General features: G+C 41.9%; 1 protein-coding gene across 2 annotated transcripts in view; it reads left to right on the top strand.

Moving 5' to 3' along the window:
- SYN2 (synapsin II) overlaps positions 1–26,672 on the top strand; it is a 466,588-nt gene that overhangs the window by 400,944 nt on the left and 38,972 nt on the right. For both annotated transcript variants that reach the window (XM_054033948.1, XM_054033949.1), the window contains 2 exons: positions 1,696–1,770; positions 7,295–7,397. In XM_054033948.1, the coding sequence (XP_053889923.1) occupies positions 1,696–1,770; positions 7,295–7,397 (178 nt within the window). The remainder of the gene's footprint in view (positions 1–1,695; positions 1,771–7,294; positions 7,398–26,672) is intronic.

The raw sequence follows: 26,672 nt of genomic DNA, 5'->3' as shown, positions 1-26,672 counted from the left end.
TCCATAATTCTCTGACCAAAAGAACAACAAAACTAATGTCTAGTGTTCACATCAATCTAAAGTAATGACCTGTACTGTAGTATCAACACCCCACGTTAGCATTGCAAGTACACTGTATGGTAATTTATGCACCTCTTCATGGAGAAAAGTCACAGAATAGAATAGAATAGAATAGAAATGCCAGAATAGAAATGCAAGTACTTTTTCATCAAACTGGAGGGGGGTAAAAGCCTTTTAAACTTGAGCTAGTAGAAAGTGTTATATTAATCTCAAATTCTTTGTTTCTTTTAAGACATTGCTTCTTTTCAAACTTCACAAAGATGGATATGAGCTGAAAATACATAATAGGCACAAGTGTAATGCACTCTAATGTGCTAGGACTTGATTCCCTAATTAATACATAATTACTGCATCTGTTTATTCAATTAATATATTTTAAAATCTTTTACTCTGTGGATTGATACCTCTTCCCAAGCTCATAATTAGGTTTATAGAAAGATGGAGACAAGCCTATTGCCACTGTAATTCACTTCTCATAAATTACAGGTGTTGCTGTTCTTTTGCCAGCAGGAAACAAGAGGTCATAATTTAGACAGTTTGTATCCTTTGCTCATTTCTAGTACAGTCTTTACAATTACAGAATGCATTCCTCTTCTCTGTACTATTCATCATCATTGGTTTAAAAAGCCAAAATGTTTTAAAAGGTACTCATTTATAAAATGTAGTGATGATGATGATTTATTATAGACATAAAAAGAGAGTAGCTTTTGTTTAGTGGGCTTTAAAATGACATAATTAGAAATAGAAGATTAATTTAATGTAATTTAATTTGAGAAGGGTCCAGAATCAGGGCCTGAAGCTAGATCCAAATTTCACAGGTAGAGACTATCTTGATTAGGGTCAAACTGGAACAATGACTCTGAACAGTCCTGAACCTTGGAGTGGTTCAAAATATGCATCTGAATATCACTGTTAGGGCCTAACTCTATAATTGGCTAAAATGAAAGTTTGGGATGGATTTGATATCTGGACCTGAAGCTTTCTTTGACTCCTGTTATTTGATGAAAAGCAACAGAGGGTCCTGTGGCACCTTTGAGACTAACAGAAGTATTGGGAGCATAAGCTTTCGTGGGTAAGAACCTCACTTCTTCAGATGCAAGTGAGGTTCTTACCCACGAAAGCTTATGCTCCCAATAATTCTGTTAGTCTCAAAGGTGCCACAGGACCCTCTGTTGCTTTTTACAGATTCAGACTAACACGGCTACCCCTCTGATACCTGTTATTTGATATGCATTTAGAATTAGTTCACAATGTTGGTGCATCCATACTCACCACTCATAGCTGCAATTTCATAATAGTCTATTACTAATATCACCACTAAACAACAGTTGTCACAACAGTTATGAAAGTGAACAGGCAAAAGGGTATGGTGAACTGCCATTATCACACTTTATAAAATTGTATGCATGATGTTTTACTGAGACTTATGCTATCAGTTGAATTCTTGACAGTGTGAATGTTATATTGTAAGCAGCAGGAGGAGAGAAACAGAAGTAACCATTGGTATCATATTTGTGTGAAAATAAGAGCAACTTAAGAAAGATGGTGAAGATGTCTGCTCAGTTTACTGACAATAAATGTAAGTGTGCAATAGGTACTCAGTTAATATTGTGTCTGTAATATTTTTTCTCTCAGGAGGACTTCCATATCTGGAAACTGGAAGACAAACACTGGCTCTGCAATGTTGGAACAAATCGCTATGTCAGATAGGTAAGTGCAGCCTCATGTATGGACTAATTAGAAATTTAAATAATTCTCATTTTAAATTAATCAAAAATTCCCATAGCTGATGCTAGTGCAATTAGTGTTAACTGAAGGTCCGAGAGTTCCTTTTGAAAAATTCATTAAGATAATATGGCCAAGGTTTTCCAAATAGTGGGTGCCTTAAAGGTAAGCTCCCACATCCTTATTTAGATTCCTAAATCTAAATCTATGCACTCGCCTTCAAGCCAGTCAGGATTCTATTCAGGCATTTCACCACCACAGCATTAGTCCACTAGTCATTTCTCCTCTTCTCCCCAGAAGACTTCTCCTTCTGGTATATTGTACTTTTCCTCTTCTGCATCCGCCCATATATTTTCTTTACCTTGGGCTAAGCTTCTTTTCCTGTGCAACCAAACAGGCTGGTCTTAATTTCAGCCACACAAAGCATTTTCTTCTTTGTAGCCCTGCTGAATGGCATATTCTTTCCCTCTATGCTACATTGGGCTACACTGAGTTTCTTCTCAGCTGCTGGGATGTACTGAGGCCTCTCCCATGACACCAGTCCAGGTGTTTTGTTAGGCTCATCACTGCTTCCTTCTTCTACCCAATAAATGGATATTTCCTGCAGCCCTATCAAGCTCTTTCTTCCCTGCCATATCACTTTGAGCTTAGCCCCAGAACTCTGATATTGCTCATTTTTGTATGTTCCTCCGCTATGCCCAGGCCTCTGTCCCCTGAAAACAAAGCTCTGGAGCCTTACTGCAGCTGTGAGATTTTTCTTCTTTCTACTTCTGTAACTGTTGCCATTGTTTGAAGGTAAACAAATTATGCGCAGTAAAAATGTCCTATCCTTGTTTTCATGATGCTAAAGAATCTTCACTTTTTGTAGAGTGGTTAGGTAGTGAAAAGGTAAAATAAAGTTTCTTCACCAATGATCACCTTTTTCCCTTCAGTTTCTCTGAATCTGGAAGCTACACTCACTCATTTCCACTTGTGAATTGACAGACACAGGAAAGCCAGCCTTTTCTATAAGGGTGAAAACAAGTAAGAAGGGGAATGACAGCTCCCAGCTGTCCAGCCCCTGCCCCCTTTCATCTAGACCAGGAATGGGCAAACTACAGCCCAGGGTCCGCATCCGGCCATTCACATGTTTTAATCTGGCCCTCAAGCTCCTGCCATGGAATGGGGTCCAGGGCTTGCCCCGCTCCACGCGTGCCATGGCTCCGCGTGGCTCTCAGAAGCAGCAGCATGTCCCCCCTCCAGCTCCTACGTGGACGGGCAGCCAGGGGGCTCTGCACGCTGCCTCCACCCCAAGCACCACCCCCGCAGCTCCCATTGGCTGGCAACCGCGGCCAATGGGAGCTGCAGGGGCAGCGCCTGCAGATGGGGCAGTGCGCAGAGCCGCCTGGTCATGCCTCTGCATAGGAACTGGAAGGGGGACATGCCCCTGCTTCCAGGAGCTGCTTGAGGTAAGCACCACCTGGATCCTGCACCCCTGACCCTCTCCTGCACCCCAACCCCTTGCCCTAGCCCTGATCCCAGTCCCAGCCCGGAGCACCCTCCTGTACCCCAGAGCCCTCACCTCACCCACACCCCAACCCGGAGCTCCCTCTCACACCTGAACTCCTCATTTCTGGCCCACCCCAGAGCCCACACCCCCAGCTGGAACCCTCACCCCCTCCCGTACCCCAACCCCCACTTTTGTGAGGATTCATGGCCTGTGATACAATTTCCATACCCAGATGTGGCCCTTGGGCCAAAACGTTTGCCCACCCCTGATCTAGACAGATCCCTCAGTGGGAGAGCATGGCAGTGATAGCTCTGTACTCTGAGGGGGAAGCGTAAGTGAGCTGAAATGCTCCCCTGTTCTTTCAGAGAGTGAGACTACATCTTCCCCGACAACAAAAAAGTGTGTTTACGCATATTAGCTATCCCACTATAAAAACATAGTGGAGACTAGACACTTTTATATTACTATGCAGTAAACTAGTCATCCCCAGATGGGAGGGAGGGGACGGAAGTATAGTGCTGATCTCACCTAGCTACCTTACGGTAAACACTAGAAGTGGTTTGTCTCCACTTTGGATTTGATAGAGAAATAACTATCACACATTAGTTATTGCACTATAAAAATATACCTTTGTGCCAGCAAAGACAAAGCTTGAGAGTAAAACAGAAATCCCTTCCCAAAAGCCAGTAACAGGAGAATGAACATCTACACCACACATATATACATGTGTATATACATTTTTTGTACATTCACACTGAAATGCCTGCACCAGTGCAGGAAGGAGTGAACTCTACCTGCCAAGAATTAAGGGAATTTGAAAACAGACTCAGAATAATTAAGGGTTTGAGCTAATAACCTGAGATTTACATATAATACTTGTCATGATTTGGAGTTGTCTGAATTTTTGTAGCTCCTTGGGTTGGCAACAGAAATCTCAGTCCACGTCCTGGAGACAGAGTTAAAAAAAATCAGAGTCTGTTGAAATAATGAAAAGAGAATGTGCAGAGCACATGTGCTCTTTGCAGCTGTAGCATGTTCTCATTGACCCTTCCATTTCAGACAGGTCCCTCTCACCAAACTAGAGGGCTCATCTCCCTTTCCACACCAAATGCTCCCTAAACATGTCCCACAGAACATTATCTTTTAGTTTTGAGTGTCCTCTCTCGGACACTGCAAATTATATTAGCTCTGGGAAAACTAGGACTGTGGCCTTTGGTCAAGCCTACCAGGCAACAAGCTCTTCCACCCAAGATCACTCCTAATATCTGTAGTTGTCTTTGCAGCTCAGTGTTTTATTGGCAAAGGATGGAATGTCAAAAACTACCTTCAGTAATATCCAGTTGATGTTTTATGGATTTCAAATGATAGCCTCTTTAAAAGAGAAATAACATCGCCTTGCAAATACAAGCTTTGTGTTTCCCATTTTTTGCTAAACACACCTTGGCATTTTACAGAAAAAAAAAAAGGTTATGAACAAGTGGACACTATCAGTATAGTCAGTGAATCCACAGCTGTTGAAATTGAGAAGCATCCAGACATCAGTAGTTTCAGACAAAAAGATTTTGCTCAAAGGAGAAACAGCAAAATTATTTTCATTGCCAAATGTTCCCAAAAGGATTTTTTTAAACAGTTGTACAAATTTCAAAGTACAGCATTCTGCCTAAAGTGAAACTTTTCTGCTGGAAAAGACTTGTAATAAGAAAATATTCAAAATGTGCACTAAGAAGTTTGCTTGTAGAGGATACGATTACTTAAGATGTGTGAATAAAAGCTTTATCCCTCACAGCCCAGCCTCTCCCTTCCCTTTGATCTTACAGTAAAATCTGAATCCTGTGTTTATTACATCAGTTTTTTTGCAATGGAAATTACTATGATGTGGCAAATTGATCTTTATGGCTCAAAGGCTGGATCAAAAAAGAGGAGGAGATGAGCTGTAAAGGAAACAGCTCTCATTTAAATTCAAATATTTGACCATTAGCTTACGTGGGAAGAAGAAGAAAAAAACATGTGAATGGTAAATGTCTTTTCTTTATTTTTTTTTTTTTAAAAAGGGCTCATCAGCCTCTGAATTAGGAGAGCTGTAATATCAAACTCTATAAATTATTTCATGATTGTATCATCAGGTACTATGGCCCATGTTCAGATAGGCTTTTCGTTAACAAAAGTTCTCGATACCACAGCTGCCATCTTTCATCCTAGAGGCCAACCTCTGCCCTTGAGCATGTGCACATAACTCCCATTGTCTTCATCTAACTCTGCATGCTCATAACTGAAGGCACAGTACAGCTATGTGTGCCCTGGGATTTTATGACTCCTGCCAAACACTATCCATTCTGTCTATGCCCCGCCCTAGCAATTGCTTCATTTTTTTTCTGGCAAGAAAGTCCCACTTTGACTCAGTCACTGGTCAGTTATCTGGCCTTTCTACAGAGATGAGCACAGGATGGACAGACCATTCTTGCATTGAGAACTTTGAGTTACTCCTTACTGTAAAGATGAACTATCCAGCCCAATCAACATGTATTGTAAACATCCATCTTGTTTCTTTCTCTGAGGTTATAAATCAAATGTAATACAAGAGGTAATGTGCTTAAGAGTCTAAAAAGGGCCTAACTTACCATATTACACTATCTAAAATATTTGAGGTAAGGAACACAAAATCAATATAACACTCAATATAGAAAAGTCTTATAAAATGTAATAGTTTAATTGGCATTAAACCAAAACAGTTCCAGAAATGTTATTCCAAAAACCTACAGAAATTAGCAGATAATTATATCCTTTCTATAGCTTTTTTGAAACATCCTTTAAAATTCTATAGCATGATCCAAAAATGTATATAACTGCTATGATATATGGTTGAATTCTACATAGGGGACCATACCACTACACTTCACTTGATGCCTCTACATTGTCCATTCTCATTGTGTTGGTTTAGTGCTAAATGATTTGTTCATAACCTACCACTGACCATGTTGAATACATTTATGGACAATAAAATATTGAAGATAAAGACACTCCCATGTTTCAAAACAGATATTAATTTTCCTGATAGAATAGTAAGAATAGCCAAAATTAAGAAGCAGCCTAGCCAGTGTCAGGCAACAGTTACGTAACAACATATTTGGAGCTCTGCTCATGTACAAAGATTTAGAGTGGCCCCAGTTGCCTACCTCACTTTAGCTCCTTGGCACCACTCCAGCAGCAGAAAAGGTTCAGAATTTGGCTAGATCTCAGCAGCTGATAATTTGGCCTTTTGGGGAGTCCTTGGCTGGTGTAGAGCCAGCATAAGTAGCTACACCACCCTCTCCTGGCCTGAACATAAAGGGCATGTGAAAGACAGAAGTACCATGGCTGGAATGCTACTGAGCTCGAGCTATTCTCAGATGACGGATGACACTTTAGGGGCAGGTACCAGCATTCATGGTTTCGATCAGTCTTAAGGGTATTCTAAACTATGCTGGAGCTAGGGCCAGTATATCACCAGTTCAAGAAATAGGGAGCTAGCTCCTCTGTGACACCACAACACTGTGCCTAGTGGACACTGGGCTAGTATTTCTAAGAGTATGTCTACACTACCTGCCGGATCGGTGGGCAGCAATCGATCCAGCGAGGGTTGATTTATCGTGTCTAGTCTAGACACAATAAATTGATCCCCAAGCGCTCTCCCGTCGACTCCTGTACTCCACCACCGTGAGAGGCGCAGGCGGAGTTGACAAGGGAGTGGCAGCAATTGACTCACCACGATGAAGACACCATGGTAAGTCGATCTAAGTAAGTCCACTTCAGCTACGTTATTCATGTAGCTGAAGTTGCGTAACTTAGATCGATACCCCCACCCACCCAGTGTAGACAAGGCCTAAGACACTATTATAGTAAATGAAAATTCAGTAAAGCTGACAGACTCAGGAGGAGACTGAATTTAAAGCAACTGTCCAGCTAACAAACTATCCAATTAGGTCTATATAATAATGAGGACTTGATTTTATACTGATGGGAACTATTTTTTCCACACAACAGGTACAAGCTCTGGGTTGACACCTGTTCTGAAATGTTTGGGGGTTTGGATATCTGTGCTGTCAAAGCTGTACATGGCAAGGATGGAAAGGATTATATTTTTGAGGTAAGATATGCCATACTTGTCAATATAAGCATTTCCTTGTTAAGAGACCTGAGTAAAACCACTTTACATATGATTTAGGCTTCCAACTCAGGTTGTTTGCATGTCAGAGGATGTAGTGTATTTAACAATGTTTAAGTCATAATGCAAGACCACATATCCAAGTTAGGGGCACAGCTTCCTGGAAAATGTAACCATATCATAATGTTTTCTAGTGTCTGAGGAAACGTTCACAAATTATAAACAAAACCAAATGGAGATGTCCTATTTTCCAAACTCAAACTTTCCTTCCTAAATGGGCTCACCAAGATTACTTTGGAGTAAGATTTGTGGACAGCACTATCCCAAGGGAACCCCCAACAGAAGGATATCTTTACATGGAAAGGGAAATTAAGAACCTTGTTTTCACTTTGTGTCTTTTTTTTCAGCCTAAAATACAATTTTCAGGTCTGATACCCCATGAACCATCAATGCTGGAAGACACTGCTGGGCTTTTCAAAATGATATAGGAGTTTCTAGACCTGATGGTTCTTGATCATTTGGCTTACCCCTACCCTGCCCCCCAAAAAGCCATCACAGGTTATTTATCTATGTAGTCCGTTGGGGGGAGTAGCTCCTCCCCTCCTGGTCTGTGGGCGGCCAGTCAGCCCCACTACGTCTCCGGGTGTCGCCTGACATGGGGAATCAGCGGGGCGACGGGAGACGTGAGCTCGGGCCTGTGATCAGGGCCAAACAACACACACAGTTACGGAGCCCCAGCCGCTGGTTGAGGCGGGGTAGTAAAGAGTCTCGGGCTCAGGCCTGTACTCAGGCTGGGCAGCAAACAGCCAGTTAGCACAGGTCCTTGATCAGAGTGGGGCAGTAGAGTCTAAAGGGCTCAGGCCTGCACTCAGGCTGAGCAGCAAACAGTCGGGCCTCCTAGTTCTGGCAGAGGGCCGACAAGCGCAGGCTTCTTGCCTAAGGGGGGTGGGGAGACTGCCACCCCATGGATTGGGGTGGCAGGTGGGACGCAGGCCCACCCACTCCACTGCATCCTGGCACAGGGCCCTAGCAGTGGTAGCAGTGTACTTCCGGTCCCGTCCACTGACTTCCAGCAGGAGGGTTGAGCGTGGTGTAGCTCCATCCAACAGAGTTCAATGAGGGGCTCCTCCCCCTCTGGGTCTGTGGGTGGCCAATCCACCCCTCTACAATCTAACAACGCAGGATGCTTTCAGCATCTCAGGACAGTCTGTCCCTAGGATCCCAGTTCCATTTTACTCAAATCCCCCCAAGTCAGGTTCTGATTTTGCAAAAACAAAAGCAAGAGTGGTTTTATCCAAGCCACCAAAGTACACTGGTATCCCAGAGACAGGTTCTGGTTTTGTCCTCTCATGGATCATGGTATCCATTTCTAAATAAAACCAAAAGGTTTGGTTCTTTTGTGTTCTGCTTGTGAGATTCCAAAAGAAGAAAATACATATAGCTGCTTACAAATGCAATTAAAATTCATTTGTCATCACTGTCAAGTGCTAAGCACCCACGACTCCCACTGACATCAGTAGTAGTTGAGGGAACTCAGAAGCTCGCAGGATCAAACTCAGTGCTGTACTCCTCAAAAATTAGAGTTCGTCAGTAGTAGCTCCCTCACATCTTGAAGAATGTGAACTGTAGAGATCCTGTTTCCTCGGACAACATGCCTGGCTACATCAAAACAACTCTATACACATCCAGCAGGATGAAAGCCATTCCATTCTAACCCCTTATTTTTACTCCCTCGTATACTGCCACTCTCTCTGAAATATTCCCTGTTTAGTTGAAGTCTTCCATGCTTGTTTTCAGCAATAATTTCAATTTCTATAAAGCTGGTTAAGCTGGTTGATTGTAAGTATGTGAAAGTTTTCCATTTTTTTAAAAAATTTCCTTTTTGGTCCTTTTTCTGCTAATTCAAAATAGAGGATAATGCTTGAACTTACAATTTACCATGGACTTAGAGCACAATCTTGCAAGGTTCTGAGCAACACCTGCAAAATACTTCCAACTCCCACTGAAGTTAGCATGCGCTCAGTAACTTTCTAGACGAGGACCAGTGCCTGTCACAGGCCTGAAAAATGTTTTCACTGATTAAAAAAAAGTTGTGAATGAAAATGTCATAACAGACACACACTATATACTTCATTTTTCTTCCTCCTTTTGAGCACATGACCTGGCCATCTGCACCAGATATACTCCTGTTTTTAGAAAAAAATCTAATCAATTGTAGTGGGCCTACTTAAGGACCATTTAAAAATATAATACATAATAGACACTGCACTGAAATTACAGAACTGATAGAAGTATGGTAATTCTTTGCTACTGTACAGAGTCAGCTGAATTGTTTTGGAAACAATGACACATTCATCAGCATGGATTGTTAAAAGTTTTATTATCCATTGAGATGTAGAACTGCTCTAGAAATTCAGATTCATGACATGTGTAAAAATCTGTGATTTCCTATAAACATGTAGTGATTGGTATTAAAAAGTCAACATTTACTGCACAGTTGTTCTGAGATATCACAAAGATAGCCTACTTTAAGATGGGGGAAACTTGTGGTGTCTCAGATATGGTTTGGTACAGAGGGTAAATGCTGACTTTTTAAACGTCAAGCTGTATAAACACACTTGTCCCCAATACAGATGATACAAATGCTGACTTTTAAAAATAGTAGACCACAGCACAATGCGCACACAATGTAGGAACACTTAAGTCAAATACAGATGCAATGTTAGGACCCCTTCAACAAACACATCCTCTCAGACAGGAGGACTGGGTCCTTTGTAAATACACACTTTCTGTCTAGGCCAAGGGTTCTCAAACTGGGGATCAGGACCCCTCAGGAGGTCGTGAGCTGTCAGCCTTAACCCCAAACCCTGCTTCTCCTCCAGCATTTATAATGGTGTTAAATATATAAAAATGTGGTTTTAATTTATAAGGGAGGGTCGCACTCAGAGGCTTGCTATGTGAAAGGGGTCACAGTACAGAAGTTTGAGAACCACTGTTCTAGGCAGATACCCTCTATATAATACAAGGTTCATGATTTGGAACATACATAAGCAGAGACTCACAATATCAGGATACTCATGGTACTTAGGTACTATGTGCATTACCTCTAGACTTATGCTGAAAGAAAAGTAACTCTAAATTATTATTATAATTGTATGTCTTATGAAAATAACACTAGCTCTGGCCTGTGAAAGCTGATTACCCAATTTCATATTGCCCATCGCTTTTCATTTTATATGCTGTTATCATTAATCATATTCCCCTGGTAATTTAGCTGGTCTATTTGGGCTGTGGATGGTCATTTCAGATTTCCATGATTTAAAGCTCTGCTTCTTTTCAGTCCTCAAAGTCTTTAAACCATAGACAGTACCAGAATCAGATACAAAGTGCTGACACCATATTATGTCTCATGAACTTAATGTTCTAGCTGTACTTTTAAAGCACCTTTTCTAAAGAGATCCATTACTTATGATTTAGTCCAGTGCATGCTCACTGTATGCAAGTGTTATTTGTTTGATATTTTATCCAAGTCTACAAAAGGCTAAGCTATTCTTCATTGTTCTGAAATAGTTTTCTCTTATACATGTAGGTGGATTGAATGTGGTTCTCCTGTTGTTTGGCACATTTTCCATAACAACCAGCTAATTATTTGCATTTTAAAGCCTCCTAACTGGGCATGTAATATTACTAGCATACTTGTTCTGTACCAATGATGTAAGTGATCATAAATAATATGGAAGTATTTTTGAAATACACTGAATTCATAAAGACAGAAATATGTCATAAGTGCTAAGCAACACTGAAGCAAATTTACAGACACTTAGCATCTTGGAGTAAGAAATAAGTCTTATTCTGAAAAAGAAAAATCTACAGACCCTCATCTTCAAATACTAGCCTCTTTTAGAGTTTTTCCTCGTGGGGTTTCATGTTTTGCTTTGACATGTTAATAAATGGTTTTCAATGTCTTTAGCTATCAACAATTACAGTTTAAAATACAGATTTCTAGATATATTAGGTTTCTGGGTTAGGTCAAATGTCTCACCAGCAGCACCTCCTCCTCTCCATGCAGACAGAGAGTCACTCCTTTTTAACCAACCCTCCAGGAGGATTTTTCCCCTGGCTTGGAAGGTGCTGCTTGCTGAGAACAATACAATTATTATTCCTTAGCACTTACTGAGTAGAAAAGATTAACATTGGAGCAGCTCCTATTCCTTCCTCATATCACTGATCAAGAATGGCATCAATTAATGTTTTGGGACTAGCTGGTTAATAATAGTGGTGTCTCTAGTTGTTCTCTGGCAGTGGTGACCTTGACTGCCACTGGTTTTGCAGGACTACACTGCATCTATCATGCCATACCCCCACCCCCTTCTTCAGGGCTCCTCGCAGAGAATATGGATTGTTTGTTTTGCGGCCCTTTGTAAGTGAAACACCCGCTCTTCCATCAACTCAAAAATGCTATTCTCTGGGTTTGGCAGTCACTTCTGCCTCTCCCTCAGCATCTGTACAAACAACATTCCATTAGAAGCATTATTCCCTGTGGTTACAGAGATCTGTCCCCAGAATAAAAAATGCTGAATTTGTGTCCTGTCTCAGGAGCAGGCGCTCTCTTTGGAAGAGGCTGATGTAACCACTAATTAAGAGTGGACAGCAAACTATTCCAGCTGTCTCTGGGTGCCTAAATCAGTTAATCTCTGCAGCTGCACTGCTCTTGAAACTAAGGGGCGGCACTCATCTACTTTGCCATATCCTGACACACTACTGGAGTGGTACTCTTCAAAACCTGGCATGTACTCCCATGTCTGTGACTCAGCATTACAGTTAGTTACATTTTGGGAAAATTTGATTTTTTTTCTAGTGAAAAATATCAAAATTTGGTGATGAAAATGTGGGGAGAAGTTTGGCAAAACTTCCTCAAATCCTCTTTACCCACAATTTTCTCAAATTTAAAAAAAAATAACATTTTGATGAAAAACATACCTTTTTTGCTTTTGAGCAAGCTCTATTGCAGCATCCATTTTTTAAGGATGTATGTGTGCCTGTCATAACTATAAAGGGAAGGGTAACAGTCCTCCTGTGTACAATACTATAAAATCCCTCCTGGCCAGACACTCCAAAATCCTTTTACCTGTAAAGGGTTAAGAAGCTCAGGTAACCTGGCTGACATCTGACCCAAAGGACCAATAAGGGGACAAGATACTTTCAAATCTTGGTGGGGGGAAGGTTTTTGTTTGTGCTCTTTGTTTTGGGGGTTGTTCGCTCTTGGGACTGAGAGGGACCAGACATCAATGCAGGCTCTCCAAATCTTTCTGAACAAGTCTCTCATATTTCCAACTTGTAAGTAAACAGCCAGGCAAGGCGTGTTAGTTTTTATCTTTGTTTTCTCAACTTGTAAATGTATCTTTTGCTAGAGTGTTTATCTCTGTTTGCTGTAATTTTGAACCTAAGGCTAGAGGGGATTCCTCTGGGCTCTTTAGGTTTGATTACCCTGTAAAGTTATTTTCCATCCTGATTTTACAGAGATGATTTTTACCTTTTTCTTTAATTAAAAGCCTTCTTTTTAAGAACCTGATTGATTTTTCCTTGTTTTTAAGATCCAAGGGGGTTGGATCTTGATCCACCAGAAGTTGGTGGGAGAAAGGAGGGGGATGGTTAATTTCTCCTTGTTTTAAGATCCAAGGGGTTTGGATCTGTATTCACCAGGGAATTGGTGAAGAGTCTCTCAAGGCTACCCAGGGAAGGGAATTAGCATTTGGGAGTGGTGGCAGCGGACCAGATCTAAGCTGGTAGTTAAGCTTAGAAGTTTTCATGCAGGCCCCCACATTTGTACCCTAAAGTTCAAAATGGGGAAGCAGCTTTGACATGCCCATTGTGTTTTGCATGCATTCTCTGGAGAAAAAATTTAGACCTAAAAGTCTGAGGGCAGAAATGACAGTAAGTTGAAATAATGTTCTATCCTTGGCATGTGCAATAAATGCAGATCTGACCCCTTAAAATCAGAGCTGGTTGAAATGTGGGGTTTCCAGGTTGATATTTCAAAATTTCTCATAAACTAGAAGTCCAAAAAAAATGTTAGTTGCGGAAACATTGACACATGGTGTTTCCGAAACTAGCTATGCTCCCCAAGACCAACAGCTATAGACTGTAATTGACATTCTTCTAAGGTTCACCACCACTATTAGCAGTATCAATTTCAGTCAGCAGCTCTGGGGCAGCCCCACAATGTGGACTGCTCTTATACCAGAGGCCCAGGGCTTCCAGACTCTCAGACTAGCTGGCTACCTGCATGACGGGGCTGTCCTGGAGCCACAGACCCTTCTGACTTCTTTGACAGGGTAACTGGTTTGGTGAATGGGGGAATGTGGTGGACTTCAGCAGGGCTTTTGACACAGTCCCACACAGGGCTGGATTACCCAATAGGCAGACTAAGCACATGCTTAGGGCACCAGCAAAGCAGGGGGCACCAAAAAAAATTGATATTTGATATTTCAAAAAAAGCATCGAAGTAGTCATCATGGGAAAAATCAGAACTTTGTTATTACTTATCCCCACCTAAACTAGGGGGGCGTCCTACTAATGTAGATCGAAATAATGCGAGGAAATCAGAGACTGTAACTGACATCCTACTCCTGGTGGTAAAACAGACATTGTTCTAGAAGATGTGGATGTGTCAGACACTGAACCTGCTCATGCTGTAAATAATAGGAGAAAAGATCCTGATATGTGGGTTGATTTCAGTACCAATGATATAGCTTACTGGATAGATCGCAGACCAAATGACTGTCAACACCACACTGGGCCATTTGAGAAATCACGTCGGACTTTTACCAATGGCAAACAAACAAGATATTGTCCACAAAAAATATTTTTAGGCATGAAAGTGAATGGTGAGAAGAATACTCGAGAATGGCTACTGTATTCACCATCAACAGGGTCTGTGTACCGTTTTGTTTGCAAACTTTTTGCATATAAACCTTCAACATCCTGGTTTGCTGCAGATGGATTTAGTGACTGGCGGAATACTGTTTTAATTGAACAACATGAAAATAGCACTACTCACAGAGATTCAATGTTGACATATTTAAATCGAAGACAGGGCTTTGGATTGACACAAAAATTGGAAGAACAAATTAAAGGGGAGCGTGAATACTGGTAACATGTCTTGCAGCGTGTTATAGCTGTTATTCAAACATTAGCTGAACGTGGTCTGCCTTTCCAGGGATCAAATGACACATTTGGATCATTGTAGAATGGAAATTTCTTGGGATTGTTGGAGCTTGTGGCTCAGTTTGACTCATTGTTAGCAGGCCATATCTCAAAATAGGGGAATGCTGGCAAAGGTAACCCAACATACTTATCCAAGACAATATGTGATGAACTCATTGGTCTAATGAGCGACAAAGTTCATTCAGCTATTGTGGATGAAATAAGTACTGCTGGGTACTTCCGTTTATCTGTCAATTCTACACCTGATCTTTCACATATTGATCAATTGAGTATTGTACTAAGATATGTGTCTCCCACAGATGGAAAACCAGTTGAACGATTTATAACATTCCTCAATTTGAAAAGCCACACTGGTGAAGAAATGGCAAATCAAGTACTGCATTATCTGTGCCAAGTTTACAAAATAGATTTCTCAAAGTGCAGAGGTCAGTCTTATGACAATGCTGCCAACATGTCAGGGCATTTTCAAGGAATGCAGAAGAAGCTTTTAGAACAGAACAAATATGCCATATTCATACCACGTGCTGCACACTCTCTCAGTCTTGTTGGCTGCAGTGCTGTTGATTGTTGTCCGGTGGCAGTAAGGTTTTTCTCAACAGTCCAGTTACTTTATACATTTTTCTCTGCCTCAACACACCGATGGGCAGTTTTTAAAACATATTTGGGCAATGATCGTGTGTTGAAATCTCTTTCTAATACTCGCTGGGAGGCACATGCATTGGCAACAAGTGCAATTCTGGAGTCCGACTGAAAGATTGTGGATGCTTTGGAAAGTATAGCTGAAGAGCAATCACAAAAGGGAGAAACTATATGAGAGGTAGAAAACATTGCAAACAAAATGCAAGAACTAGAGTTTGTATTCATGTTGAACATGTGGAATGAAATTTTACAACACTTTTACCACACAAGTCAAGCTCTCCAAGAAAAAGAATTGGATTTGAAAACATGTGCAGACCTCTGTCAATCATTAGCAGACCACTTACACACTTTGAGGAATGATTTCAAAAGATTTGAAGACATATCAAAAGATATCTTGCCTGATACTAACTACAAAGAAGCCCAGTCCCACAAGCGAATCAGGAAAAAACAAGCAAACAAGAGCAGTACAACAGAAACAGCATTGAATCCTAGAGACAAATTTCGCATATCTACTTACTACACTATAATTGATACACTTGAAGCTCACATGATGAGGAGAGGTGAAGTATACAAAGAAGTATCAAGTAGATTTTCTTTTCTAAATGATATGGACTTATCTGACAAACAATATTCACAGGGTTCCCAAAAGCTAGTTGACTCATACCCTGTTGACTTGAACATGAATCTCTGTGGAGAAGTACGGCAGTTCCACTGTTATATGCACGCAAAGTTTAATGAAACAGGAAAAATGAAATTCAGTCACATTGATCTTCATGACACAATATTGAAAGATGGAATACAATGTGTATTTCCAAATGTAGAGATCGCACTACGTATTTTTCTAATATTGATGATTACTAACTGCTCCGCAGAACTCTCTTTTTCTCAGCTGAAAAGAATAAAAAACCCTCAGAGAGCAACAGTGTGTCAGGACAGACTTGATTCACTTTCCTTATTGTGTATGGAAGCGGACATGCTTCGTTGAGTCAGCTTCGATGAACTTATCCAGAATTTTGCAAATCAGAAAATCTAGAAAGAAGCTATTTTAATTTCAGCATACATGTAAGTTTTGTGTCATTTCGAAAAATAAAATGTTATTTTATGGTATAGTATTGTTTTTATTTTGAATTATGTATGTGGGGGCACCATAATCTTTTCAGTGCTTAGGGCCTCTAAAGGTCTTAATCCAGCCCTGGTCCCACATGACATTCTGATAAATAAGCTGGAGAAATGTGGGCTTGGCAGAACTACCATTAATTGGATACATAATTGGTTAAACAACTGCAAACAAAGAATAACAATTAATAGAATGATGTCAGATTGGAGGGAGGTCTCAGTGGGTTTCCACAGGGATATATTCTGGGTCTGGTGTTTAACATCTTTATTAATGACCTAGATGTAGGAATAGATGTAGCATCCTGATCAAATTTCCAGATGACACAAAACTGGGCAGGGGTTGCCAACACTTTGGAGGATAGAGCTAAAATTCAGAGGGATCTTGATAAATTGGAGAACTGAGCTATAAACAACAAAATGAAATTCAACAAAAGACAAATATAAGGTGCTACGCTTAAGGAAGATAAACCAAATGCACAAATACAGAATGGGGGATAACTGGCTTAGCAGCGGCACTGCTGAGAAGATATGGGAGTAGTGGTGGATCACAACCTCAACATGAGTCAGCAATGCAATGCTGTTGCAAAAAAAAATGCAATTTTAGGTTGCATGCAAGTCACAGGAGGTGATAGTACTGCTCTACTCAGCGCTGGTTAGGCTTCAGCTGGAGTACTGTGTCCCATTTTGCTCAGCAATGTATAGAAAGGATGTAGAGAGACTGGAAAGGATCCAGAGGCGATTGACAAAAATGATCAAAGAGATGAAATGCAAGCCATATGAGCAAAGACTGAAGGAAATGGGTGTGTTTAGTTCAGAAAAGAGGAGATTAAGGGGGGGACATGATAGCCGTTTTCAAATACTTGAAAAGCTGCCATTAAAAAGAGGGAGAAAAGTTGTTCTCTCTTGCCACAGAGAGTAGTACAAGAGTCAAGGGATACAAACTATAGCATAGCAGATTTAGATTAAATATCAGGAAAAACTTCCTAACTGTAAGAACAGTAGGACAATGGAACAGACTGCCTCGGGAGGTTGTGAAAGCTCCTTCACTGGAGGTTTTCAAAAGGAGGCTGGATAGCCATCTGTGTTAGATGGTTTAGACACAACAAATCCTGTATATTGGCAGGGGGTTAGACTAGAGGACACTTGTGGTCCCTTTTAACCCTATGATTCTAAGTCCATCAGAGGACTTTCTTGATCCATGGCAGGGAGGCTAGAAGTCCTGAGAGTGCCAGTTCAAGTCACACAGCTGCGGACATAGGGCTTGCAAGGCTTTCAGCTTCTAGCTCCATGGCAGGGAACCTGGAAGCCCTAGCATGGTGGGGCTGTAACTGGAGCCAGGGACCCAGGCAGCCCACATGATGGGGCTACCCTGGAGCCCTGGGCCCTGGAAGCCCAGACTTCCCCAGCAGTTTGCCACGCAGGCGTCAGGGAACCAGATAAGTCCAATAGAAACTTGCCTGTCATTTGATGAAAGTTCATCGCACCCAACTCCCTTTCACAAGATATTTCAGGTTCAAAAAGTGGCATTTTCCTACCAGCTCTACTTGAAACTCTGATTATGATCTCTACTACTCTTTTAGATAGGCAAAGAATGCTCACAAAGACCCCCTAACTGTAAAAAGTTCTCTAGAACATTCCTACATTTTTTGAAAGAAAAGAGTAGCTACATCTTTACTATGTTGTAGTCATTCCTTTTTGCTACCACTGCTATTTCTGATTAATTCTAGCTGGCTTTTCCAGCAGAAAGGTATCATTCTGAATACCTGTGGCAACCCATGTCCTAGGGCAGGGGCAGGCAAACATTTTGGCGTGAGGGCCACATCGGGTTTCTGAAATTGTATGGAGGGCTGCTTATGGGAGGCTGTGCCCCTGACCCCTATCCGACCCCCCCTTCTTGCCCCCTGATGGCTCCCCCGGGACTCCTGCCCCATCCACCACTCCCTGTCCCCTGACTGCCCCCTGGGAACCGCTGCCCCCATTCAATTCCCCTGTTCCCTGCCCTCTGACCACTCTGACCCCTATCCACCCCCCACCCCCTGACCACCACCCCAAACTCCCCTGCCCCCTTACCGCGCTGCCTGGAGCACTGGTGGCTGGTGGCACTACAGCTGCGCTGCCCACAGCGCCAGCACAGGTAGCTGCGCCGCCCGGCTGGAGCCAGCCATGCCACCGTGCAGCACAGAGCACCGGGTCAGGCCGAGGCTCTTCAGCTGCGCTGCCCGGCAAGAGCTTGGAGCCCCGCTGCCCAGAGCATTGCGCTGGTGGCACAGTGAGCTGAGGCTGCGGGGGAGGGGAGACAACAGGGGAGGGAAGGAGGGAGCCTCCCGGGCTGGGAGCTGAGGGGCTGGGCAGGAGTGTCCCAGGGCCGGATGTGGCCCGCGGGCTATAGTTTGCCCACCTCTGTCATAGGGACAGAATAGTATTCTACAGTCCGTTGTATTTAAAAAGTAGCTGGCTATGTGCTAGGGCAAAAGGAAGCCTTTGCAGATTTACTTTCATACTGCAAAGGACTGTGTCTGTAAAGTCAAAGTCCTATTAGAGAGTAATGAAGCTAATTAAAGAATCACTTAGCTAGAAGAATTGGTTGTCAGGTTTATCAGCAGGAAAGCCAAGTAATTATTCTGTGCAGCTATCAGAGCTGTTCATTTAGTTTCTGTTCTTTTCACCTCAATTTGAATATTCATCTGCCATCACCATTACACCAAAGACATGCTATAGAAATATGAATGAATTTTATGAATTCAACATTTAGCTTTAACTGTCTCACAAGTTCATGCTAATAAAACATCTAATCAATGTCCATTTTCAGGGTTCAACTTCTTTTCATACTTATAATAGATAGAATGACAAATGTAAAAAAAAAAAAAAGCTTCTCTAGTTTTAACACACTGTTGCACAGCAGCAAGAGTTGATACTTTGAACACTGCTTTGCATTGCAGAGTACTAGTGAGTGCTTGGAAAACCAAAACTGGAAGAAGCTACACAACATGCTCTTATAATAGTGGTACAAGAACCCGAATTAGGTAGAATCCTTTACATTGGCCCCACAGCCAGGGCCGGCTCCAGTCACCAGCAAACCAAGCACGTGCTTAGGGCAGCACATTTTCAGGGGCGGCATTCCAGCCTTTTTTTTTTTGCTTCCGGCAGCAAAAGCCTAGAGCCGGCCCTGGCAGCAGCAGCACCTCATGCACGGGGGCGCCCTGGGGCCGCTGCAGTTTGTGCCGTGGGGAAGCAACGCCCCACCTTGTGGCTGGGCCGGGCAGGCACCGAGCGGGGGACACTCCGGCTGGGGGCCGCCCCCCAGGGCACACGGAGCCGCCTGCAGGTGCCGCAGGGCAGCCGCCCCCCAGCGCTGCAGCTGGGGCTGGGCGAAGCGGCCCAAGCCGCCCAGGGACTGCGGCAGGGTGGCCCGAAGCAGCAGCAGCAACGGCGCCATAGAGGGCGGGGCGCTGCCGTGCGGGGCCCACGTCCCACTCTTCGGGGCTGCACTTCCTCTGGGGCTACCCTGCCCTGGCTCCTCAGCTCCCTGCCAGGTGGTCCCCTGGCTCTGCCCTCCTGGGTCCTGGCCGGTCCTGGAGGTGGGAGCTCTGGCTGGAGGGACCCTGGGCTGAGGCGCGTCCCGGGAGTCAGCACTGGTGGGGGGGGAGCCCAGGGCTGGGGTGGCAGGGGGTCCGGGGGATGGGGGGCAGCCAAAATTTTTTTTGCTTGGGGCGGCAAAAAACCTAGAGCCGGCCCTGCCCACAGGTCAGAGGCATCCTCCTGATTTGTATTTAATACTGAATTGGTTTGTGGAATTTTACTGATACCTACCCTAAAATCGGTCTACAGGATCTTCTTCCCTCCAGAAACCAGCTTCCTACCTGTAGATCTATAAACCACAGGCTTTGATAACCTTTCAGATTTCATTCAGAATATTTTTGGCAGCTTTAAGCAGGTAGGAGTCTTATGGCTTTTCTACATAGGGAGTTAGTGCGGAATAGTTTGTGCACTTTAAATTCATGCTCTAGCTTACACCACACTAATTTCCCAGTGTAGACATGCCCTTAAAAATAGATAAATTCGTTATCAGTTTCACCATCTGTAAAATGGAGATGATAGTGACCTCTTTCGTAAAGAGCTTTGAGACCTATTGATGAAAAGCAGTATATAAGATCTAGCTGTTATTATATATAACTCACATTAGATAGAGGTTTATATTTTACAAGTGTTATAACTTTTTAATTTGAAACAGATTTCTAAAGATGTGCTCCCAGGTGCCAATAAATTTACCTACAGGTTTAGTGAGTTTGCTCTTTGGAGCACAGACATAGAAAAAATACAGTATACTAATGCAGTGATGGATCATCGACCCTAAGTGCCTTATTTTTTATAGATTTCCTACAAACGTGCTAGAGATTCCTTGCTCAGGGTGGCCCCTGGAGTGCAAGCCAATGTGAAGGGGAGAAACTAAGGTCATGGTCCTATTGGCGCATGGAGGAAAGCAGGCTGCATAATTTTAAGGAACAATGAATCTTATATACTCAGGACCTGAGGGAGGAATTGTGCCCATAGGGAAATACAGCTCTGCACCATCCCAAGAACGCTCCAGATTAAGGACACAATCTGGCCCTAAAAAGATGGTCCCTAAATATAATACCAAATCCACTATTCCCTCATTCCTGTCAACGCTATCATGGGATTGCATCTATCTAAATAGTTTCAAATATGGATAATCAGGCAGCAAGATATTCTTAGGTTCACTTAAAATATTTTTAAACAAATTTCAGATTATCTACTTTTAGAAAAGACCAGCACCGATAAAGTTTAGGATTCTTTACATTTTATCTAAAAGATAAACAATATTTAAGGTATTGTTTTTACAATGTAGTTTGCCCCAGTTCACCATTTGTATCCCAAGATACAACAGAATATGGCCAATGTGAATCAATGTAATTGTGTGAAAATTAAAGAAATCTCTTTTAATCTAGTGTCTGCTATGCAGTTGTGGTCAAAGAAATGGAGTAAGCAGGACTGATACAACAGATTCTTTGGTTAGTTGGCTGGACTAATGGTTTACTGGTAGCTCACCACTTTTCTAATTTCAAACACATCAACCAACCGCAGTGCAATAGTTGGATTATTCTCCTTCTGTTTCCCATGTGGTTTCTTGCCACACTAATTATACATTCCAAAAGGCTGTATTCACCAGTGATGGGCTTCTTTTTTCATTAACTTTTTATTATATTTTTAGATATAGATACAACAAACATATGTTATGTAGTAAAATAAATACAGTCACTGCAAACCATCATTAATTAGTGAACTAGAAATTCACAGTGTCCAGTAACTACTTCACATGATTTATTGATATGGGTTTAATTACATCATATCATAAGTACTTATCTTATACCCCCAACTGGCTATACATCAGCTGTTGGGAAAGTTGTGGCTAAGGTGACCAGATAGCAAGTGTGAAAAATCAGGACAGGAGATGGGGGGTAATAATTGCCTATATAAGACAAAGCCCCGAATATCGGGACTGCCCCTATATAATCGGGACATCTGGTCGCCCTAGTTGTGGCAAATGCTCCCTATATTCAATGCCCTCAGCAATTTTGGCTATAGTAAGGCAATATATCAATTAATGCATCAGGAGACAAACAGCCAAAACACAGTGCTGTACGCAGTACCTGTGTAAAATGTAACTTGGAAAAAACAGCTAAGCAGCAGCTGCTGGAAACCCCATTCAGTTTAGAATATGTTCAGTCAATTTAGGCTTTTAAAAAAAAATGCAGTGCTTTTAATTGGCATTTCATTGGTAGAGTGCTAAGTCACTTGCTGTTGTACTGAAAAGCTTTAGGGGTACAGCCTAGCTATATTTTTCTCCCAAGGACACTGAGATTAAGCTCAGTTATTTTTCTAACTTAGTTGATATTGCTCCAAACTCAGTATATAGTATTGGACAAAATAAGGCATACAAATCTTAATATCAAAATATAATGTAAGGAATACCAAATGGTACTCCTGTACATGGTACATCAGTTCTTCTTTCCTTAACCCCATCTGATTTAGAAAATCTCATTGGGTAAGTCATTAAATAGAGAGAGTCACAAGTATCGGTGCTGACTCTGTGGGTTCTCCAGTCCTTGAGCACCCACAGGAAAAAAATTAGCGGGTGCTTATCACCCACTTCCAGCCAGCTCCCCCACTTCTTTCCCTTCCCCCCCCCCCACACGTCCCACCCACTGGCGGCCCCACTGCTTAACTGTTCCTTCTCCCTCCCAGCACCTTCTGCCTGCCGCGATCAGCTGTTCCAGGGCATGCAGGAGGAGCAGCGGCAGGGTGTGCTCAGAGGAGGGGGCAGAACTAGGCAGGAAGAGGCAGGGTGGGGGGTTGGAAGAAGGGGTGGAGTAAGGGTTGAGCACAACTGGGGCAAGGAGGAAGCCGGTGCCTGTAGTCACAAGTTTAACATGGCCTGCAATTAACAGATCAAAAATGATCCAGGAGTAATTTGCAGCCCTAAATTAGGTAGTTAGGCATCTTTAAATGTATGCATCTGTGGTATATACTGCACCCACAATTTTCTGTCAGAATTGCATTGCAGCAGCAAAATTCCAATTGCTGTATTGTTTGAGACCTGGCCAAAAATCAGGAGCATATTTTACACTTTATCACCTACCATGAAAAGATATCAGTTGATACCATATTTTAGCTCAGTAAAAGAAACCAGATCCAGCTGTAAAACTTGTTTGCCCAGTTGATCAAGACTTTCCCTTATTCAAAAGTCTCTGACACCATATTGCACACTAGTCTGTGCTATAGGAAATTTTGAATTTTCAGGAGGCCAAGATTAATCTTTTAAAGGTAAATATGTCCCCTAGATGTACCTGAGAAACCACATCTGTCTGTGAGGATTCACATTTCCCAGCCAAGTGTCAGCTAAACGTTCACTATAGGACTGGAAGGTAAACAGAGTGAATCCTGTTGTCTACAAATGGTCTTTCAAATTACAACTTTTCCAACAAGCTTCTGGTGAAATAAAGTTCAATTCCTTAAGCATCAGAGTTGTACCACAATCAGTAAAGTATATTGAACAGTACATAGAGCAATTTAATTTTGGTTTTAAAAGTCCATTGAAGTTTGCCAGAGATTGTTCAAGAAACAATTAGATCATCAGTTATTTTAAGCAGAAAAGTATTAGGATTGCATCTATTGGTGAGGGAATCAGTAATGTATGAAATTGAGAGCTTTTTACTCTCTGTCTCTAGTTCTAATTCAGCACAGGTCAAAAATAACTGAAAACCATTACCAGCAGAAGGGTAATTGGTGGCCTGTGTAAAATAGGTTAGTGATCTTGGTTCAGGTCCTAGTGAGCAAGTTCCTATACCATCACAGATTATAGAGCCAGAAGGGACCATAACATAGGCCACAGGACTTTCCTGAATTGATTCCTATTTGAACTAGAGCATAGAAACAAAAAGCATCTGATCTTGATTTAAAAGTTTCCAGTGATAGAGAATCCATCCTAAGTATATCATGGTTAACTGTTTCTATCACCTCAGTCCATGTATCCTTTTATAGCTGTAGGTTATTAACATTATCACTCAAATATTATACTTCCACTGGCTGACTTCCCTTTACATACTAGTTCATACTTTTGATATGCGACAGCTTTGATAATAATAAACTAAGTGATTAATAGAACTGGACACATAATTCATTGTATATAATTTATTGAGGCATTTCCCGTCTTGATTCACCAATTCTCTGCAAACTGCTTACAGTTTTCTTAAATGCACTTATTGTTTGTATTTATATCCTGTATATATATATTCTACACAGATTTTTGATTTATAGAACATGCATGACTTTTTAAAATTTAAAATGTAGCTGTGGCCATTTGTTTTGATAGGATACAGAAATCAGATGCTTGGTTTCTGTTCCTGATTCTATAAACGTAACTCCTAGAATCAGGATTCCAGTGCAGATAGTTAAGTTTGTGCACTCAAAATTCATTTAAATTCACTTTCTCTGGCTATTCTTTAGCATTTACTGTTTCGGTGAGCATTTCTGCCAGTAAACTCACTACACCAGGGAATGACTAAACTTTTTCCTAGCAGTAACTAACTCTTAGTAGTGAGGCAATCTCTCTCCAGAATCATTACCCCTACTGATCTCCCAGTCATGCTTAGATTTCCAATCCTTCCTGAGGCTACTACTGTAATAGCCTGTAGAAACAGCCACACACATACAAACAACCTAAAATTCCGTCAATGCCCCCATGCTTCTCAAAATCAGGTCACCTCCACCCCATTACACAAGCAATTCCCCTTACCTCCTACTCAACCTAAATTACTGTCCTCAAACTATTAGTTTACCATAAAAATCAATGATTCTTCTCAAAATCTCACCTTCACAGTCAAAATAAGCTCCACATTCATAATCAGTACCTCCCACAATCAAATAGTCCCCTTCCATACAAACCCAGTTCTGCTTACTTCCCAAGAACATTTGCACCAATTTCTCTCACCAATAGGCAACTCAAAACAACTTCCTTTCTCCACAGTCAGTCAATGTTCAGATCTCACTTTATCACTGCTCCCCAGTCCAATTAAATTCCCCTTATCCCCACTGAACCTCATTTCTCCTCCCCCCTTCTCTTTTAGTCAATTCCACCCCCTTCTCCCACAATACACAAACTCCATCATTCTTTTCTCCTTCCCTATTCCATAAATAATTACTCCTTCATGCGCCCTATGCCATCTCTTGCATACAGCCCCTTCCAAAGCCTAGCTCCATCTCTGCTTTCTTTCCGCCCATATCCACCTCAGGATTCCCACAACCTCCTTCTCTCCCACCCCTCTGAATGCAGGGTCCACACTCCTGCCTCCCACTTCTTCTTTATCTCCACTGCTCCTCTTTCCCATGGCCCAACTTGACCTGGCTCTTCATATGATTCTCTTGTTGGCAGCTCTTGCTGCTCCCTCACTGAAAGCAGCTTCTTTAATGGAGGAACATCCCTCAGCAACAGCAGCCCCAAGGTGACTTCCCTTCAGCAGCTGTGGATCCCTTTGCAGCTCCTGATTCTCACCGTGGCAGAGGCCCCCATTCCCGCTTCATAAGGTGTTCTCTAGACAAGGAGAGCAAATACAACATTTCTGACTGTGAGAGGGATAATGCTATGGAGGCCCTTGCTCATGCCTTCTCCACATATGGAACTCCAACCCACAATGCACTTGCAGAGGTTCTTCTGCAGAGTGGGAAGAAGAAGTAGCAAAAACATCATGGAAGTGACATTTATTCCCCCTTGCTAACCAGCTCCAGCCTCATAGCCAAGCTCTGAGTATTTAAGTCACCTCCACACACACAGGCAGAAGGGATTCTGTAGACAGAAGGGCCTAGTGATTCTACATACCACTTTCATTACACAACGCAAGAGCTCTACACACCATATGGACTTAGTGGTTCTAACAATTTATGAATTAATTGGTGCTGCTGCTGTTTCTGTGACTACTGCTATGCATTTATTCTCCTTCATATCTTAAAAAGTAGGTCACAGAGCTAACTGTTCTTAAGAAGATTGTTATCATGTGCTAAGAGAAATACACCTTATGGAATCAATTACTATAGTACATATGAGCAAAAGTTAAAATTGACAAGAGTTTTACGACCATTGTTCATGATGACTCCGCAGAACATGATTCTATTGACATCTGTAAAAGTAAACACATTACACTTTATAAGTTACAGATGTCTTTTTCTGTGAAACATTTTTTATGAAAACTCCAAGGCTTTAAATAGTAGCTATATGAGGTAGTGAAGAAATACTTGGATCTGTGTTTAAATGTTATTTTAAAAACCACTACATATTGCAAGCAGACTAGTTATAAACAGGATGCTTTGTGTGTGTTTAAACTTTGTCAAGCCCTCTAATGTGGAGGAATTGTCTGGATATTTCTGTTAGTTATTAAGTTTTAGTAGAATGTTACATAGAGCATCTTAATTCTTAAAGTACATTTGTATAGAACATCACTTGGCCCAGATAAGTCGTATTAACTATTTTATTAGGAAGAAAAATATACTCTGTGTTCTCTACAGATACCTTCTGTGAAGGATTACTCGTTTCTTAGCTTGAGTGTGCCAGAATTACTCTCACACTTAAGGGTTTTTTTAAGCCTTGAAGGCAGCAGTAGTAAGGCAGAGCAGAAGCCAGTCCCTCCACTAGATTTCATATGCCACCCAATGCAGGATATAAATGCTGCTCTCTGAACATTCCCTTCCAGTCAATTCCCTGCA

Source organism: Malaclemys terrapin, chromosome 7 (assembly GCF_027887155.1).
Source record: "Malaclemys terrapin pileata isolate rMalTer1 chromosome 7, rMalTer1.hap1, whole genome shotgun sequence".
NCBI lineage: Eukaryota > Metazoa > Chordata > Testudines > Emydidae > Malaclemys > Malaclemys terrapin.
The sequence above is the reverse complement of the archived record's forward strand: the minus strand, read 5'-3'. Positions and strand labels throughout refer to the sequence as shown.